The 21,588-nt window shown below is 33.0% G+C and overlaps 2 protein-coding genes across 8 annotated transcripts in view; one reads left to right on the plus strand and one right to left on the minus strand.

The window, feature by feature from the left end:
- Positions 1 to 386: 386 nt before the first annotated feature.
- On the minus strand, positions 387 to 21,023 carry LOC115891264 (potassium/sodium hyperpolarization-activated cyclic nucleotide-gated channel 2-like). Of its 7 annotated transcripts, none has more exons than XM_030911704.1 (9): positions 20,800 to 21,022; positions 20,376 to 20,741; positions 18,970 to 19,244; positions 13,327 to 13,503; positions 12,425 to 12,456; positions 11,940 to 12,070; positions 7,643 to 7,883; positions 3,912 to 4,110; positions 387 to 1,233 (listed from the first exon to the last, which is right to left on the minus strand). In XM_030911704.1, the coding sequence occupies exons 1-9, from the start codon at positions 20,806 to 20,808 to the stop codon at positions 1,050 to 1,052; spliced, it is 1,614 nt and encodes a 537-aa protein (XP_030767564.1). In that variant the 5' UTR covers positions 20,809 to 21,022; the 3' UTR covers positions 387 to 1,049. The 7 variants fall into 7 exon arrangements, with proteins under 7 accessions (XP_030767564.1, XP_030767560.1, XP_030767559.1 ...); XM_030911700.1 differs by having other exon boundaries at positions 12,287 to 12,456; positions 19,000 to 19,244; positions 20,800 to 21,018; XM_030911699.1 differs by having other exon boundaries at positions 12,287 to 12,456; positions 20,800 to 21,011.
- Positions 5,416 to 21,588, plus strand: part of LOC115891266 (thyrotropin-releasing hormone receptor) — a 193,288-nt gene continuing 177,115 nt past the window's right edge. Inside the window, exon 1 of the mRNA XM_030911707.1 lies at positions 5,416 to 5,997. The gene's annotated coding sequence lies outside the window, so the exon portion shown is untranslated. The remainder of the gene's footprint in view (positions 5,998 to 21,588) is intronic.

The raw sequence follows: 21,588 nt of genomic DNA on the forward strand, positions 1-21,588 counted from the left end.
ACGCCATACAAAAAAAATATCCATATTGTTCAATTGCCACTAATAAAAAAAGACCTAAAATAGGAAGAATTAGGACATAACCCCAAAAGTTATGTTTTGACATCGAGCTTGACATTTGAAAAATTATTTTCACATTTTGACACAATCAAATTTCACAGATGACACAATCTATTTGACAATTTGAAATTGGCGCGTAGAGCTTGCCGACCAATAGTGCCGTTTATCACCTGTGACGTAGTGACCAACCTGCGCAATATCATACCTTGTATTCTTTGTATCATGGATCTAACCTAACCTCGTTCTATTTTGTTTATGTTTTGATTACTTATTTTATCTGTGTTAAACTCGTTGGGAATTCTTAGTGCTTCAACTAATCGAGGAATGTCTTTTTTTTTCAAAGCGGAAATTAGCTTTGCACTCTTGGTCAGATAATATTTCTAGGTTAAACTCTGCTCGATATTCGATGTTGTTTTCAAATCCTTCCAACAACATAGCATCCTTCAAATCCGGTTCATCACTAGAGTCCAATAAAATTAAATTGTCCATCCTATATAGCGATACCCAATAAAGTCATATAAAGCACTTTCAAATCAAACAACAATACAAAAACCAAAAATCAAATAAGTGACAAAAAATCTGTCAGTTTTCGGTTATCGTATCGTATGTCGGCTCCGAACCGATAAACCGAAAGTCCGAAAACTGTTTTTTTTTATCTGTCAAAATAGCGGTTATGGTTACGTATCCGTTAACCGTTCCGTTGAATTTTTTTAAAGCAACGAAAACTCCCTATTCACTAGTAAAAGTTGGTTTAAAAAATAGCTGTTAACTTTTACTGACGTAGCCCTAGCAAGTCAGTGAATGTGAGCTTTTACTAGTAATTGTTAACAATCACTAATTTCCAACTTTTACTGTAACATATACACCATATTGTAGCCCATTAGTGTACTATTTCAGATGTAAAATTTTATTTGATTATAAACAACAATAACACCATTTTTATTTCTCCACTTTAAACGTCAACTAATTCAAATAAAAGAAAAAACAATCAATCAATTGTCGAAGTGACCAGGTCTTCTCACAGGTTGTTCCAAAATCTTGCCAGCCATTAAATGAGATAGGATGTCCAAACCACCAACATCCACAGATACTTCTTTTTCGGACCAATGTGACTCCAGTTCCATCAGTTTCTTGTAATAGTATCTCATTGCATCTTTGTTATCTTGAATAAGAGTCCTAAACAAAAAAAAATGGAAAAAATAAGAATATCTAGCGTTTGATTGAAAAAAACGGCGTCGAAGACGGCTGTGGAATGACAATCGATAATAATTTTGGCGATGTCAATTAAATACATTGTTATGGGAACCAACTTTTTATTGTCATCATATTGTCAGAATCTTGTCATAATCATATGTCATAATCTTATTTCCATTGTGTAAGGACGCTTGTTTTTTGCGTTTTTTATATTAAAAATTGTATTAATAATTACACTTTTATCGACCGCTTTTATACAGCCAAGAATGCAAGTGTTTTCAGTGAAAAGTTAATTTTAAGTTTGTGTAACTATATTTCTATTTTTTTTTTCTCGTTGGACTTTTTAAATACTCGTAAAAATGACTAGAAAGTGTGTGGAAGTTCTAATATAAAGGTCCCCGAATTATCTTTTCATAGACAAGTATTCAGTTGTTCTTTTATTTATATTAAGCCACATGCATACTTTCTGGTTAGATTTCCTATTCGTACGGAGTGGCTAAATGCATTTTTTATATAATTTAATTTTCGTGACAATAAACATTCAATTTATTGTTCAAATAATATAAGCATTTTACAAATTATAATAATAATAGCTCCCGTATATAGCGTTTAACGCCTTGGGAGTAGCAAGGTACAGCTTGCCATACTAGAGCCGTTCGATATACAAAGAAGGTAATGTGGCTAGCACTACGCTTCAACCGCCTATTATTACCTCAGGATTGTGAATCCCAAGTACTCATTTAAGACTGAGTCGACCTAGATACCCAAACTATTTTTATTTTAATAAAAATAGTCAGCTGATGCAATGCCGGGTGTGGGAATCGAACCCACTACCTTGAGATTGGTAGACGAGAGTCTGTACCTCTACGCCACCGGGCACCCTACGCATTTTACAAATTAAATTTTTAAAATTAATGTTCAAATTTGGCCCGCGGATGATAGGTCCTCGACAAGGATATACCGGGTGTTGCATCGTCGGACGGGACATAGGAAATCCCATGTAAATTTTAATAGGGTCAATTATTGGCTTCCCTAATTATTTTAGAGAATAATTCTATTTAGGTTTATTGAAGAGCACTAAAACCTACATTCAAAAGAATAACTATGGATATTTTTTATTAGCTCGTTTACGAGTTATCGCCCGATTTCTTTTTAAATATTTCTACTTTCTTATGGCCCTGTATTTACTTATGAGTGCCAGTCAAGGTAAAAGATAACTGTCAAATGAAGTTGTCATTTCAGAAATTTACCTATTTAGTGGTTTATTATTATTGAAAACTCATTCCTACATCGGAAATCTTAAAGATGTATTTATAAATACAAATTAATATGAATTAAAGCAAAGTAAAGTAATCAATTACAAGGTTAATTATAGTATTATTACAATATTCAATAACTTATTAATTTAGGTACTATTAAATTGTTAGAACTTTAAGATTTAAAAAGACATTCAAATATTCCTCCATCGACTGCTAGACAATAACCCAGGCGATCATTAATTTTTTTCTTACATTCGCTAGTTGGTAAACTGAAATTCTATTGCATCCGGCAGAAATAGCATTTTTTAACTCGTCTAGATTTGGGTATTTTATCCTTATATATCCTGTTTTTTTAAATGGCCCCAGAGAAAGAATTCATTTGGCGAAATATCAGGAGATCTTGCTGGCCAATTTACTGTATGATTTAGGCCAATAACGTTTCCGTTAAAACTATTGTCTAAATATTCCCGACTATGTGCCGGGCAGCCATCCATTTGGTACCAAACTTCCTGATTTTCCCTAGCGGCATCATCGGTATCGGTCTATTCGGATACAGAGCAGCAAACATGTCCGATAGCTTTTGATAACTATTTCCTTGATAATACCATTTAATCATTAATACCTTTTCTTCGGTAGTGTAATTCATGGCTAATATTTTCGATGTAGGTATGAGTTTTTAATAATAATAATAAAGCACTAAATAGATAAATTTCTGAAATGACAACTTCATTTGACAGTTATCTTTTACCTTGACTGGTGCTCATAAGTAAATACAGGGCCATAAGAAAGGAGAAATATTTAAAAAGAAATCGGCGATAACTCGTAAACGGGCTAATCAAAAATATTTGAAGTTATTCTTTTGAATGTGGGTTTTAATGCTTTTCAATAAACCTAAATAGAATTATTCTCTAAAATAATTAGGGAAGCCAATAATTGACCCCATTAAAATTTACATGGGATTTCCTATGTCCCGTCCGACGATGCAACACCCGGTATAGAGTAGAAGCAACGCGTCTGCAACAAAAAAAGGAGATAAATGGAAGTCATTGAAATCTTTGCGACAGTTTCCATAGTGATTTACTTATCCACGTAAGTATATATGTTCTAGGCCCCAAATCAAATGACAATGACAGATACAAAAAATAATATGCAGTAATTGAAATGCCTTAATGATGTCACCAACCTCTTTCATCTGGTTGGCAAATGATTAAGAAAGTTCGACAATATATGACGTGACACTAAACAATGGCTGAACAATCTATACCTACAAGTGCATTCTTTCCAACTATGCTATATGTATAGAGAAGTACGAATATCCCATGAAAACCCAAAATAGGAAAAACTACTATGATATATTGGGAAAAATAGAAGATTTAAAATATTTTACTAAATCTTACTTACTTAAAATCCTTCCTGCTAATAACGTACAACTCGCTAGTTTCAATAGCTGTATAGCTATATTTGTAGTGATTCCGATTGAAGAATATACAGCCCAACCCAATTTGGTCACCATCTTCTAGATGAGCTACTTCTGCACCACTAGCTGTATGTATGGCTATTGTTCCAGTATGTATAAAGTATATTTGTTCACACCTATCTCCTACAATAAATATATTGGTATACCAGAATAATCCAGTGTTCAACCACAGAATTTTTTTTATTTTTAATATAAAATTCAATTGAAATGATTAAAAAGTACTCCCTCAATACAAAAAGAAATGCAATAAGGAATAAATAATAAATCAAATTCAATACAAATTTCACTGGTTTGAAATGACGCGTAGAAAATTGTGGCGTCACCTGTCAGCATTTCACTGAATAGTTGACAGAGGGCGCGAGCCTCTGAAGTAGAGATGGGCAAAAGTAACCGGTTTTTTGAATAACCGGTATTTTCCTCTAAAATAACCGGTTATTTAAAGGTAGTTTTTTTTCACCAGTTAACCTAATAACCTTGCATTACGTTCAATAACCTATAGCCAGTTATTTTTTAAAAAATCGTACTTGTTTAAAACAAGTAACAATTAAATATTAGCTGTTTGAATCGTAAATTTCGAAGAAGCGAACGGTACGGATCTTCCCGATATTTTGACGATAACGGGAGATCCCGCTCCCAAAACGAAAATATATGACATCAAACATCAAATGTCAAAATTAAATCAGGCATCAGGCGAACCCTGATAATAATCAAAACAACGGCCGAATGGCCCTGACAGGTCAGGCCGTAAAACAAAGTACTAATGCCATAGACTACTACTAGCCACCAGCTAGCCAAGTGATACGAACCTAACTTCAAATAGATTCTCTAAATTCTATATTTAAATTTTAACCAACTTTAACAGATTTTCAACGGTTCTTCAAAAGTTTTCCATGGTTTCGCCCAGTTTCACCCACGTTTCACCGTAAATATATTTTATTTGTAGTTTGAAGTCTCTCTTGAAGCTTAGACTAAAGAATACAAAATTGAAGTTCAAGTAATGAATGAAGATAATCTTTCATTATTTATTCATTTTAATCTCTTTATTTTACTTTGGTATTTGATTAAAATAACTTGGTTGTAGATTGTAGAACTTGTGAGTTGTGTGGTTTATTTGAACGTTAAGTAATTACTAGTTTTAATATCATATCCATGTCTACTCAAAAAAGTGAGGTTAGCATTTTTATTTAAATTCATTTTGTACATATACATACTTATATTGCTACAATCTCTATTTAATCATGCGATTTAACTAAGTTTATTATCTAAATTTGAAGTAGACCTATGGTATGTAGAGGTAAGTAAACCTATAGGAAAACTAAATATTTGGTTTTGCTAGGTTAGGTTATTTGAATAACCGGTTAATTTGTGTCGGTTAATTTTGTCAAGTTATTATTTTTTAAAGATAATTCCGGTTAACCTATAACCGGTTTTTTACCAATAACCGCCCATCTCTACTCTGAAGAATACTATTACGACGTGTCTAGTTCTCTGCTACCGTATTTACACCATATATCTTAAAATCACGTTAGGTTTTTCTATTTTCATTAAGATCGTTAAAATATACGTTTTTATGTAGGATTATTCTTTATTACCCCAATATTAAATTTACTTTTATATTTTTTACTACTAGAAATTAAAACTTAAATTTTTATAATTAACAGGTTACTGCCATTTTTATCGAAGCACTAAATACTACCAAAGTTGTTCGGATGTTCGAGTTCGAGGCGTTCGAGGGATCGAGGTTAGATTTTTATTTTTGTGGATTTTGCGTTTGGCGTTAAACACTTTGAGTTTTCAATTTTGTTTTATTGTACCCTCTTTATTATTTTTGTAATTAAGGGTGTTAAAGTTTGTTTTGTGAAGGGCTGTCTAAATAACTCTGAAGGCTCTCCAGAAAATATTTTTATAACTGTTCCTTTGGATGAAAGCCGTCGAAGAGCCTGGTTTGAAGCGGCAAGACAACAATATGTCAGCAAAAGTACGAGATTTTGCTGTGAAGATCCTTTTAACGTAAGTTCCTTGCGTTTTATTTTACAATTAATTTTATATCTACTTTAAAATACATTTAGAAAAATGGTTTTTATTTACCTTTGTACCTGGTGTCAAACTGTGACACTTTTGATAGGTGATGTCAGGGATTGCGAAAGTGTAAATTTGAAATTCTTAATACTGATTAATTTTTTTAAAACAATAGGATGAAATTGAAGTAAAATAAAAAATACGGGTATCATAAAATTGTATGAACATTAATTATTTGCAATAAAAAAACTATGGTTAAACTCCGGATTGTAATCATAATAATTCTTCCTCAGAGAAGAGCTTTCAAGAGCATATCTAAAATCTTATGCCGGGTCCAGACCAAGCAGACAAAACAACGACAAGACAGAAACATTCATGGTTTACAACAAAATTGCGACAAATCCAATACATTTTTGCGACATTTTTGTCTCATTTTTGTTTTGTTTCAAAATTCGGAGACTTTTCAATGTCCCGTCTCGAGTCGGTAAAAATGTTTTCTTCGTATATTTTACGACAAATTGTCGGCGCAGTATGGATGGCGAGTGCTGCCAACAGTAGGAGACCAGTGAAATCACACATGGTTAATAAAACTCATTCGCAACAACTAAACTTTTGACTTTGTTGTACTTTTGTCCTTGCGGTGTGGACAATTTGTCTCAAGTTTGTCTTGTCAAAATTCCCATTTTTTGTCGCAAGTTTGTCTTCTTTTTGTCTCAAAATCGTGTTTACCTTTTGTCGCCTTGGTCCGGACCCGGCATTAGATCGACCACCACTGGGCCCTACAATGGCCGAAATTAAGTTTATCAATGCAGTACAATTTTATACAAAACGTGTAAAAATATGATGTAAGGTAGACATGGGTAGGTAATTTGTGACATGGGGTAGACTCAATAATTTGTTGTTTTTTTTACGTTGTGAATAAATGTTGTTAGAATTGTTATAAAAATATACAGGTCTAATAAAAATAGATAGAAGTTATAATAATTATCTATTAACACAATCTTCCGATACGCTACTGAAGTAGGTAAGTCAAATTGACGTATCTAAATTCTTTGACATTTAATCTTTGAGAAGTAGTAAATAAAAGCAAAAGTGCAAGAAAAAATATATAATTAGTTAATTTTAAGTGAATTTTATAAATGATCGGTTTACTACACGTATGTATATTATATAGTTACTTACTAGCGAAAAGTTGTTCCATTATTTCACTCGATTTTTGACCGAGATCTACCGCACGCTACGCAACCAACTATTTTGCATTATTTTCGATAAACCGCAATAGTGTCACTGTTAATTTAAGTTCTGCTACAAAATTTCCTTCTAGATTTACTAACTTTAAACAAATATCAGTAGTAGAATAAATAATAAATAACATAAAATAAGCTCAGTAAAGACTGACAAATTCACAAAATTTTAAATCAAATTCAAATGTGTCAAATAAATCGTCAAACAGAACTGTCAAGGAGCCCACCCTAGGATCCTTTGTCAGCATTGCATGAATACATATGGATCAAGATAGCATTATGCTCATTCCATAATATTTTTATTCAAAGAGTTTTTTAATTTATATTCGTCATATGTCAAAATAATTTTGTATTTTTTTACGATACTTCAATACTTAACATTATTGTCTAACCTGATTTTGCAAGAACGTCATTAGCTAAAAACACTATTTTCCTAGTACTAGTGATGATCGTATTGACGGTACTTTTAGGCAGCATTTTCAACAGTTCAACTTTGGCTATGAGTCGGCGAGCACCGTACAACAGCATCTCTTCCTTGAGGTATGCTGACAAAGTGGCAAAAATGGCTTCCTCGTTGAAAAAATGATTTTGAAAAGTATATTTGTAATATTCTATTAATCGACTCCTCAAGATCTAAAGAAAATAATAATAAAGGTTGATTCTCACTATACCTTCCATTTCCATTCCATATCCGTTCCGTATTTTTTATTGTATTGACGCTATATGTAAGCTTCCGTTCCGTATCAGTTCCATACTTTTTATTGTACAATTTAGATCATTACGAAAGTTTTATTTTAAAAATTTGTATCTTTTGAAAAAGGTAATAAATTTAATTAAGAGGCGAAAGAATAATATAAATAAATATCAGCAAAATTTTAACAGAGCTGGTAAAAATGTAAGAACTTGACAACGCCGTTTCCGATACGCTTCAGTCAGTGCCTTCTATTAAAAGATCAGCCTGCGGGCGAGATTTATGACGTCACGCTAGTTAGATATAACGGATTAATAAATATGTTGCAGAATACATGGAAAACATAATTATTCCTCAGATTTTTGGTTTGTATTTTAAAAATGATATAGTTTACATGAAATATACATAATATACAGTTAATAACTACAACATATATACCTATTTATAGTAATAAATACTTTGGCAAATAAACTATGAACCATACAAATGCAGCAAATGTTTTACAATGTACAAATAATGTATAGGTGCATAAGATAATGGGTAAAATGTAAATATATTTTAAATTTTGGGGTTTGAAAATCGATCTAATTTAACAAAAAACATTCAATATCTACTAATAGTGATGTATTATTTGCATTCACAAAATTTATATGTATATTTTACAAGTATCAATGTTCGAAAAATTATATTTACAAAATAATACAATATTATCTAAAAAAAAGCGTCAGCGATGGCTATGAAATGAAAATCGCTGGCATTTTATATGTAAAATTATTCTAAAATTTTTGATTTTCTTGGGATTTTTAGGTTCGGGAAAAACGCTGATTTAAGTTTTCACTTGGGTTTTCATTATTTTTAGTTGGTTTAAAAAAACGTTTCGGCTCACTATAGCCTTCATCAGTGTTGTGTCATATGAGAAAAATAGTGTCGAATATAATCCAAAAAATTACATATACAATATAATTCACAACTCATAATGTTTACTGCAATTAATAAACTAATATAAACTTATCAAAAGATGACCACATATTTTTTAAAATTATTATTCTTAACATTAAAATTATCTACATTGACTATGGAGTACGCAGTAAACATTATGTGTGTGGTGTGAATATTTTATATGTAATTTTTTGGATTATATTCGACACTATTTTTTTCATATGACACAACACTGATGAAGGCTATAATGTTAGCCGAAACGTTTTTTTAAACTAAATAAAAATATTAAAAAACCAAATGAAAACTTAATCAGCGTTTTTCCCGAATCTAAATCCCAAGAAAATCAACAAATTTAGAATATTTAGAAACAAGGTTCAATGAATATCAAATTTTCCAAGATTGTAAAATTCTAGTTAATTATTTTATGTGTACCGTTATTTAGGGAATGTCATAGATGTTCATTTCCAAGCCAACTAGACGCCGATTTTTTTCGATGATACGGTATAATTCTTACGTAAAATGTAAATCACATTAGACCAATTAAAACAAAGAAATATGAATTTCTTAGTATTTTTAGTAACACCTTTATTCTTAAAACTTAATTTTGTATTATGCAAATATACCAATTTTATTGTTATTTTATTCATATTGTATTCAGCCATCACTTAAATATTTGATATTAATTTGGTATTATAAATAATCAACACTATTCATTAAAAATTACTGAACAAATATATGTTATGCTTGACAACTTGACATACATTATATATTATCAAACAAAAACACATTCTTCTTTTAAACTGTATCAGTCTTGTCTTTACAAAAATCTTTTTTAAAATTTGAACTCAAAATAATAATCTTTTTCATAATCTTTAATACACATATTCTTTATTTTTCCCTAGATCATAATACCTACTTACGTGTTTGAATCTATCGAAGCTGAACCAACAACGCTTGGAGTGGAGATTCCACAACATGAATAAAATAAACATAATTGTCCAGTTTTCATTAATACAATCATGGGGGAATATTATTTTTAAATTTATTAAAGATATTTTCAATAGAATTCTCTTGATTTATAACTCGTACCCACTTTTCTTGCTCTTCCGGACACTTTAGGCTGCCTAGTATAACTATCCTTTCCACCAGGAACACAACAAAGATGAGGCATAGCACCAAAAACACACTCCACTTAAGCTTTATTGATGAATTGTTAGAGTCTTAAAAACACACACAAAAATCACGATGAGTAAAAAATGTATGGGCACTTTTAGGTTAAATCACTTACACAACGTGTAATTTTTCAATTTTTCTATTTTTTTATGCGAAACCGAGAGTGACAATATATCTGGTAGTAGTTTATGTCACTTAAACACCAAAATAATTAGTTTTTTGCACTACAATAATAAATAATACCAAAAATCATAGAGTTAAAACCAAAAATCAACCGACAAAATATGAAACGGAATCTAACGCAATATCTAAGTATGTACAGCTGATGAAGTAAACAAAAGTCCGCACCCAGGCTGATCTTTTAAAGAACGGTAGTGATTCAGTACGCCCGAGAAAAAATATGTATGGAAGGAAATAATATGGAAGGGAAGGGAAACGGAACGGATAGTGTGCATTGTCCTATTCATTTACATGACATACTATTTTATGTAAACGGAAGGTACCTGATATGGAAGGTATAGTGAGAATCAACCTTAATTAGCACACTATTTAATAAATATTTAGACACACGAACATATTTAGCGAGATGACACTCGAGACGAAAAGTGATCCTGATCGAAAAAGTGTTAAGCAAATGAGAACGTTGAGATGAGTCTTTGGAGCGTCGTAACTCGGGCCCTATGTGAGCTAGGAATGTCGAAATTTTCATGATATTTTGACGACGAAAAAATCATCCGATTTAAATTAAATTTGGTATGTCGCAATGACTAAAGAATACAAGGACATGTAACGCCCATATTATACGGGCTGCAGCAGAATTTGTGACGTTAGACGCCATCATTTTGTAGACTACGGGTGAGTCACCCATGAGTCACTGCCTCGTCAACAGCGTCAATTTTGGCGATTTTTAATAATTCGTTGTGTTAAATGAACGTTGTATAAACTTTATTACAATGGCGATTAGTAGTTCAGCTTTCAAGTGTAAAAGCCGCAACGATAAGAAAAAGGAAAGAGCCTAGGAGATGGGTTTTATAAGTAAATAAACAACTCCGCTCCACCTTTTTAGCGTTTTCTTATTGAATTTGGTAATTATTTTTCTGATACTATATGTACTTGATATATATATATATATATATATATATATATATATATATATATATATATATATATATATATATATATATATATATATATATATATATATATATATATATATATATATATATATATATATATATATATATATATATATATATATATATATATATATATATATAACGTCGATACTAATTTTATTACTAACATTTTAATGCGTTTTTTCGAAATTAATTAGTATAATACCACCGCCTACACCATAGGCGTAGTCAAAACATTTATCAAAAATATAAATCTCGCTTCAAGCAGCTAAGTTAAGAAAAATATATGGCCATGACACTGTTTGGAACCATGGTAACAATTTGGTGTCGGTTGTTATATTATGTCCTTGTATTTTTTAGTCATTTGTACGTATGTCGATAGATTGTGGCACTGTGACAGTTTGGTTTTGATGTAAGAAACGTCAAACGTTGACGTCGTTTGATCGCGACCATCTTCATCAAGGTGGAACTAAGGATTTGATATTAAAGAAAAATGTGGATCGATTTTGGCATAATTGGGGACGGGCTACAGGATGACGCCCTCGACGTTTCGAACCGGCTCTAAATGGCCGAAATCATCAGGATTTTTCTTAATTATGGGTCGATTAGAATCAAACTCGGCACATGGATAGAGTGTACCCGAATGGAGTCCTCAGACGTTTCAACATTTCAAATGCACTGTTCTGTACCAGAGAATATTAATCACTTTCACAGTTTTTATCAAAGAGTATTCTTTTTTTGCATATTTACCTCGGGTAACTTTTTCTGTCTCATGAAAACTTCAAGCTGCAAATAGTATTCTTCGTATTTACTTTCCGAAATAGTAACTACACTAAACAACTTCAAAATACATGCTATTATATAAAGTGTCCATATGCGACCTAATACATCAACATCGTTATTTATTATTATATTAGTATTTCAATGATTTATAAAGTCGAGAATATACGTAGCGAATGTGGCCAATCGTTAGCATTCAGTATGATCAAATGAAAATGGAAATCGCAATGTCTGAAAAAAACATGGATACGAATACGTATGTACCTACGCGGACGAATAGGAACATTCACCAAGTATATTCTCGGCTTCAAACATACCATTTATCATAACACAAACCATTAAAAACTTTTCTAAATAATTATCTTTCTCAATCGGATGTGAACCTACACCGGTACCGAAAAAGTGACATGCAATGGCAAGAAAACATTCAGCATAAGCATATCCAATGGTCTTACCGTCAACAGGATGTAAACCAGCTTTACCTGCCCTAAGAAATGTTTCAAAAGAATCAGTTTTTTTAAACAAATAATTGTAATAATTGAAATCCACCACAATACACCAAAACACTTTTCTTTTAAACAGTAACCAAGTCTTCCTCTTAGTCTTGAGACAGTGCTAGAGGGGATGCTCCTGTGCTATCCTGACCAATGTGCGAGCCGTCTGACTGCCGGTAGACTACTGCCGTTTACTACTGCGCATCACATCTGTACAGGGTATCCCATTTTTATGTGTTTTATGGGATTTCTCGTTTATGAGCAGGGATACAATGATGCGATTTTCACATTACTTTGCTACTTTTATATGAAATTAAATATGCTAAACATTGGATTGTCCTGGTCTCCTTAGTTCCTGAAATACAAGATGAATTTGTGATGCGCAGTAGTAAACTGATGTTGAATATAGATATGATGCGCCGTAGTGAAGGCAACGGCTACCGGTAGCTAGACACTCTGTTCAGGAGAGCAAAGCAAAAAATATATTAAAGAACCAGCTTTCTTAAAATTCTCTCTCAAAAACGTTGCTAGCTCTTAGACTATAAGTAAAACAGCGAAATCGTTATGGAAATGAAAATATAAAATGACACCAATCACAAGCAGATCGTATATCCGATGAACGGGAGCATAAAAATGTCTTTCATTCGTCAATCGTCTTTAAATTCAACCAATAAAATTAATATCGTATCAACGTATCGTCGTACAACGAATGCATAAAAATCAAGCTTAAGAGTTTCCTCAAAGACAAAGTCTCACATCACCTAAACGAAGATGCTAACATGTATAAAGTGTTTTTTGTTGCATTGTGGTGAACTAGTGTTCAATTTTGCAAGAAGGGATATTAAAAAAAATGGGGTATTTACCATGAACGCGTACGAAACGCTTCAGCATGTGCTGCCCAAGGAATATAAAAGAAAAAGCATGTCCAAGCGTTCAAAATCATTACAGTTAGTAACAATAACCTGATGCAGTCGTATACTTCTTCACGTATGTTAAAATTCGTCAGGATATCTTTTAAACAAGTAAAAACCGTCGCTATTCTGTAAAATTAAGAATAGGTATACAATATTTTGGTAAACAGCATGTTATATCACGTTAAATCTTTAGATCTAAGGTTAAATCTTAGATCATATTCTTTATCATATTATATACTTACGTGGATAAGTAAATCACTATGGAAACTGTCACAAACATATCAACGACTTCCATTTATCTTCTTTTTTTGTTGCACACGCGGTGCTTCTACTCTATCTATCCTTGTCGAGGACCTGTCGTCCGCGCGCCAAATTTATGAACATTAATATGAAAAATTTAATTTGTAAAATGCTTATATTTGAACAATAAATTGAATGTTTACTGTCACGAAGATTAAATTATATAAAAAATACATTTAGTCACTCCGTACGAATATCAAATATTCTTAGGAAATCTAACCAGAAAGTATACATGTGGCTTAATATAAATAAAAGAACAACTGAATAATTTACTTGCCTATGAAAAGATAATTCGGGGACCTTTATATTAGAACTTTCACACACTAAAACTTTTAACACTTGCTAGTCATTTTTACGAATATTTAGAAAGTCCAACGAAAAAAAAAAATAGAAATATAGTTGCACAAACTTAAAATTAACTTCTCACTGAAAACACTTGCATTCTTGGCTATATAAAAGCGGTCGATAAAAGAGTAATTAATACAATTTTTAAAAAAAAATGCAAAAAAACAAGCGTCGTTACACAATGGAAATAAGATTATGACATATGTCGTTACACAATGGAAATAAGATTATGACATATGAATATGACAATATGATGACAATGAAAAGTTGGTTTCTTAGGTTGGTTTCCATAACAATGTATAATTTGTACCTTTGAATAAGAAGACTATAAGGAAGGAGCATATCAAAAATCTTAGGTACACCGCGATGGGCCTCAAATATGGCCGACTTAAATTCCGGTTTATCAGTGTCGTTCTAATTTTATTTAAAAAATGTAAAACTATGATGTAGGGTAGACGTGGGGTAGACTCAATAATTTGTTGTTTTATTTTACGTTGTGAATAAATGTTGGTAGTTATTAAAATTGTTATAAAAATATATAATTCTAATAAAAATAGATAAGTTATAAGTAGTTATTAACACAAACATCCGATACGCTACTGAAGCAGGTAAGTCAAATTAACGTATCTAAATTCTTTGACATCTAACCTTTGACAAGTAATAAATAAAAGCTAAAATGCAAGAAAAATATATAATTTAGTTAATTTAAGTGAATTTCATAAATGATCGGTTTACTACACATATGAATATTATATAGTCCCTTACTAGCAAAAAGTGTTCCATTATTTCACGCAATTTTTGCCGAGATTTACCGCACGCTACACAACCAACTATTTTAGAGTCTTTTTCGATAAATCGCGATAGTGTCACTGTTAATTTAAGTTCTGCCACAATTTCCATCTAGATTTACTACCTTTATACAACTATCAGTAGTAGAATAAATAATAAATAACATAAAATAAGCTCCGTAAAGACTGACAAATCCACAAAATTTCAAATCAAATTCAAATGTGTCAAATGAATCGTCAAACAGAACTGTCAAGGATCCCCACCCTAGAGTGCTTTTTCCGCCCACCATGCATGAATACCTGGATAGCATTATGCTCCTTCCTTAGTCTTCTTATTCAAAGATTTGTACTTTCTTAAACCGTGTCAAATTGTGCTTATTTTGAAAATACGTGCAACTTTTAATACGCATGCGCAAAGTAAGGTCCTCGAGAAAGACACACCTATTGAACGTTTCATAAATGCAAGAAGGTTTGAAAATGACATGTCGTGATGTTGGAGACATATTTTTTAATGCTAAACTTATAGCGTTGATTTATCCACGTAAGTATATATGATATAGGCGTTAAATACACTATAACTGTAGATCAGATCTGTAAGAATCATAAAAAACGTAAATATTGTTACGGATTCCGTAGGTCCACTAATTTAAACTCACGATAAAATACTTAACAAATTTATTATCTCACTTTATACACACAATAACTAACTATTTATAAAATTCCTTCACCAAATTGTCCGATTCGTAATAATTTAAAGCGCGGTATATTCGAACTTCAAAAACTAAAACTTCAAAACTGCTCCAACTGCCAAGCACGGACCTTTACAAATACTTAAATAAATTATTTTAAACCTATTTGGACCTTTATATACTCCTACTGACTGTATCCCGAACCTTCTACAATTCTCGGAGAGCGCTCTACTTCATACTGGACAATTTCATTGTTTGATTCGCTATTTGTTGACTTGATTAAGAGATGGCACCTAAGAATGTCTTTTACTTTCTGGCGGATGCGCCATTTTTCTTGACACGTTGCGGTTGTGTAGGCAACCAGTGATACATTTTAGCGCTACATACACCTTGACATTGACCCCTGCCTTCTCAAATTTGATCGTCCCGATCAAGGTTTCCTGTCTGGTATCTCTTCAATCGATCCAGATGTATTACTTTCATCTTACTTCTAGGGCTGCGTTGAATTCGGTAGACATCATCATTTATCCCCTTGATGACTTGAGGACCTTCCCATGCTGGAGTTAACTTTGAAGACCTTCCCTTCTTTCGCTGCGGGTTATATAACCATACCATATTGTCCTGTTGAAATCCCGTAGAATTAGCTCTGAGGTCGTAACGAGCTTTCATCCGGTTACTGGCTAGCGCAATCTTCCTTCTAACGGCCTTATGAATGTCCAATAATCTTTCCTTCTTAGCGATTCTTTTGAACGACAGTCCAACGCTATCCTGTTCCTTTTCTTCCCCAGATCGAGTACTTAGTCTTTGTCTAGCTGCGCAAATCTTACAACGTTGACACTATTTCTTAACTTCTTCGAAATAATCCACCCAGTAAAAACGGTCTTTCAGCTTGCTCAAGGTCTTGTTTACTCCAAGATGGGCTCCAGTTTTACCACCGTGAATTTATTCTAATACCTGGGCAATATTCTTGGTACCAGTAACTGAGTTGTTACTGTCCTGCCATCCGCACTTTCCCACGTGCGCTTTAACAATCCATTATTCTCAATCACCAGTGAATTCCACTGAGCCCAGAGAGCTTTGAAAACCAGCCCTCTGTCCGCAATATCCTGCCACGGTGGTCTCTCGCCGTTACCTTCCTTGAGCCGTAGAATTGCTCCGATGTCTGGATCTTCCATTTGATCTTTCCTCAATTGTATCGTCGTCCATTGTTCGTCAGTTCTCAGTTTAATATTCCTTATTCTGATAGTGCTTTCGCGATGTTTCATTTTCTTGCCCAAGATAGGTCGTCGTCGATCTGGCTCGTTGTCGATAATTTGTACCCGTCCTACACGGCACTCAGGGGTTTTCTCCATTTTCCCGAACACAGTCTTCTTGGCATCACCAGGTATCATCACAATTTCCGCTGATCTTGCTTCCATATTTCCTGGTCTCTTCTCTTTAGATACAGAAAATTCCTCATTTCCGATTTTCAGGATGTTTCTAGAGTGGTCAAACGAAAAACCATGTTGACTGATCACATCCATACCCATGATAAAATCATCTTCAATGTCTGCCGAAACTTCAAATTCCCTAACTCCAGTTCCATGAAAGCCTCTCCCCGTACAACGGCCATTTCCCCCGTAACTGTACGTAAATACACTCTTCTTCTAAGAGGCATTATCTTCAATCCTTGCACTGAGTTAGTCCGCACCAACGATACCATAGCGCCTGTATCCACAGTCATTCGAATTCTTCTACCATTGACCTTCCCGTTGATCACCAAACTGTCAGCGGTTTTTCCTAGACTCCTAATGGAAAACATTCTAGAGGCTCTGTTTTCTGTTCAGCCAATACTCGCCCATTGGTATTAATTTCCTGGTGCCTATGTTCTCTGAAGGGTAAACGGAATCGCATTTCAACCCGGCAATCCCGTTTGATTCCTGCCACATCTATAGCAACTTATGTCCTGGAGTCTTCCGATGTGCCGATGTTCTCTTAATGATGAACAGAATGGTATTTGGATGCGACAATCCCGTTGGATATGGCCATTCCTGCCACATCTATAGCACCTAATATCCTGGGATCTTCTCTGGTCTGGGTGTTGTTGACTCTCTTGTTCACTAGTAACTCACATAGTTTATTAAACATCTCCTCCAAACCTATGTGAGAACTCTTTGGCTGTTCCTCAACCGTTACCGAGCCTATCTTCGGTTTAGGAATGGCGCTAAATGCAGCATCTATTTTCAGCGCCCTGACGAGTACTTCGCTGCTGGTCGAAAATCGCGATATTTGCAGTGCCCTCTGTAACTCGTGGTCCTTAAGTCCGCTGATAAAGCACTGGGCAGCGAGTTCCTCCCTAAACCCTTCCGGTGCTTCTGGATATGCTAGGTGTACCAGCCGACGTAAGTCTGCTTCAAATTCCTGCAGACTCTCTCCGGACCTCTGCAGGCGTGCCTTAACTGGGCCTGGTAAAGTTGGCGTCGATGTTGGTCGCCATATCTTCTGTCCAGTGTAGCGACCAAAGTTTGGTATTCCTGCTGTTGGGCTGCAGGAATAGTTTGCAGGAGTTCCAGGGCAGGGCAACGCAGCGCGATGACAAGTGCCGCTGCTTTCTCCTGGTCGGTACATCCGTTGGCAGCGGCGGCTGCTTCAAACTGGCGGTGGTACATGGTCCAGGTGGTTTGTACATACACCTTGACAATATTTTTTGGTTTGAATCATTGTAGTGATCTAAGAAGTCATTTGGTTAGGTAAATTGCAAAATGATTTGTGATTTAAATCTTTTAAGAGATTTAAGTCTTTTTATAAAACTTAGAAATAACTTAAGACTCAAGATTTAAGTCTTTTTTGAAACTAATTTGTTGTAGCTCTGCTGTATAGATATAGTTCATAACACATAAACTTTTAGTCACGTGATTAAGCTTGACCGGCACAGCGCAGCGTTACCCACTTTTACATATTTTCTTTTAATCAAAATATTTCAAGAAACAAAAATACATTAATTATAAATATACAAACAGTTATTATTTACATCAACAAAACTCACCTTCTTAACAGCACTTAAGGGACATAAAGGGCCATTACTACCGCCTTCCCGTCCAAAATGTTCTACTAAAGTTGCAATGAGTTTTTTTACGATTATTAAGCTATCTAGTACACGTCGCACTAAAAGAGGTTCTAAAAAAAACAATGTTCCACTGCAAGGTCTGCTAGCAAAAATGTTATGCTTAAAATATCACAACAGCATTCATTTAAACCAAAAACTCGTAATACAAGACTAAAGTGTCAAAACAATAAATGTGGCAACTTGATATTTTTTACAGCAGAGCTACCACCTGAATCCCCAGCGGGAAATTTAAATTTCAGTTAGTTAGCTTGGCGCCGAATATGTCCATGGTTGGCAACAATGAATTTAAAATTCGCGCCCTCGATTACGTAACTAAAAGCTTAATTGGCATCGAATATATATTGTATTTGTATTTTTCTAATACCTCAATATGCAAATCATGTTTAAAACATACATAGCCTTTATCACGTCCCAGTATACTCCGAATTTCATACACATAATAAAGTCCACCGCATAATACAATTCTACATAGTTTTTTAGAATCATGGTGGGATCAATGACTATTTCCTTCGTCTTATAATTGGGATATCCAGTTATAAAAAAGAAAGATGCAAGAATCGCCTCGAGAGGTGACAGTATATAAATGTAGAATTTGAAGAATATCTCGTCTCTTTCCTGTAATTGCACACCTAGATTATCCTGTAACAGAGTATAAATTATTTTAATTAGTTTATATTATTTTAGTTATTTCTAGACATAAATATACAGGGTTGTTTACCACATACGACACGGAGTATTGTAGCTAAACGGTTAGATTTTTACAAATTGTAAGTTTTGAGTTCGTTGAAGGACTATTAGAGCTACAATTTAAAAATATTTTTACAAGATAGAGTGTCCCAAATAAATAAAAAATATTATAATCGTATTTATTTAAATGGGACACCTGCATATCATTTTATTTTTAGATTCTACAATTGAAATAAAGGTAAATTTGATTAAGGTATGTTTATCACACTGAAACCTTCCGTTTTTGAAATATTTTCAATTTTATGAAATTACAGTAAAAATTTTAAGGCTTCATTTCTCCAAGGGTATTAAAGGTTTTAATACTAAATATTTACTGAAGATTATTTATTTATCAGATATTGTGTTGCAATAATAAAAATTATATACTACCTTATACAGAGTGTCCAAAAATTTATATTAAATAATTACTAGCTTTAAGCGGTAATAACTTGTTTAATTTAAATGGAACACCCCGTATATTTTACGCAAAATTTAATTGTCTATTAAATAGTATTATAGCATTTTTTACCGATGTATATATCTTCAAGTTTTCGTAGAAAATGCATTTTCTTATATTAGAAAATTGCGTTTATCTCATCAAGGAGGCCGAATTACACAAAATATCGAAGGATACTTTTTAATTGGCATTAAACGACCTACACGATTTTTATACCAAAAAAAAGTCAATGGCGCACAGGTTTTTTTTGCAAAATATGCCAGTGATAACCCATATGCACGTCCCTGGTCCCTGATGAATTTATATCGACACTTTTTTAGTGTTAAAATATATGTCGCATTATTATAGTAACTTTTACCCTCAAAATTTCATTTGAATCTCCAAAAGTACTTGGAAGAAAATTATAATAAATCGAAAAATTATTAAGACTTTAACACCCTGTAGGGAAACAAAGCAGAATCGGACCTATGTTGATATGAAAAATAAATTTTATTTTACGTGAGGAATCTCCCCACGAGAGATGGCATATGTTTTTTGAAACACCCTGTAAGATCTTGAAAATTAGAAAACATAAAAAATATATTTACCGCTGCAACGTGTATAAAACTCATATAAAACGGTGATAAAATAATTTCCACTATCCATATAACACAGAACATTGCTTCTCTGATTTTGTTAAAAGTGCTGAACGGATGAATAATATACGCAGGTCCATGGAGATGTCGTTTCTGTTCCAATAACATAATCGATTTGTTGCGAAAAAAGCGTTTCGCGCTAGGCGAATTCGGGTTTAATGCTAACTTTTTCCTTATTTTCCTGAAGAATATCTTATACCACGGAGCGTTGGGCGGTAGTTTGGCCAAACCAAAAAACTCTATCTTTAACTCGCAATTGTGTGTGTTTACAGACTTGGACGAGCTAGACATTTTTCTGGAAACAACTGAAAACAAAATCTGAAAATATAATTTATATTTTATGTTATTAACGTATTGCTAGGGAGATATGTGACACCTGTGACATTAATCTCTTACTTAAGCCACCTTACTCTCCATTTACTCTCTTGCCTTAATTACCATAGAAATAGAATCGACAAAAACCAACAAAAACATAGAATTATAGCAAGAATTATAGAACAAAAATTGACAAAATAATTGGTTTTTTCCGCCAAAACAATTTCCCGCTTTGTTGTCAAACTTTGAATAATTTCTTTGCTGTTATGTAAATATCTTTTTATTTTTAACTCCATGTAAATATCTAAATACATTGTATTAATTTAAATATTATTCTATGACATGAAAACAAACAAAAAGTTAGATTATGGGATGGTTTATATTGATTTTGATAAACCTGTTGGGGAATAATACGTCTAAAATCCATTACGTAGGACCCAATTTGCTACTTATTTTAGAAATTAGAAAAACGAGATAACCAAGACGAACTAAATAAAAATAGAACAATTTCTTTGTCATTAATATAACAAACAAATATGCTACCAACTGATTGGCAAAATTTAAGTAATTATTACAAATTATCCACTATAAAATAACAAAATACGTTATAAATACAATATTTCCTTCTTCTGAAATAGACTAAAAAGCTGGCAACACTGGTAAACCTGGCGTCGATATCGACAAAACAGAAAACTGTAACGGGGATGTGCCGTTCCAGGGTTATGTAGAATAAAATTGTACTGAATATGGTACTTTACTAGAAATATTTGCTTTTCTTAAAGGTGGAGATTGATTTTGCGATGAACCTAGCTGAATTACAGAAGAATTACAGAATCTGTGATACTGTGAT

This window comes from Sitophilus oryzae, unplaced genomic scaffold (genome assembly GCF_002938485.1).
Source record: "Sitophilus oryzae breed Bouriz unplaced genomic scaffold, Soryzae_2.0 scaffold_980_pilon_pilon, whole genome shotgun sequence".
Lineage (NCBI taxonomy): Eukaryota > Metazoa > Arthropoda > Insecta > Coleoptera > Curculionidae > Sitophilus > Sitophilus oryzae.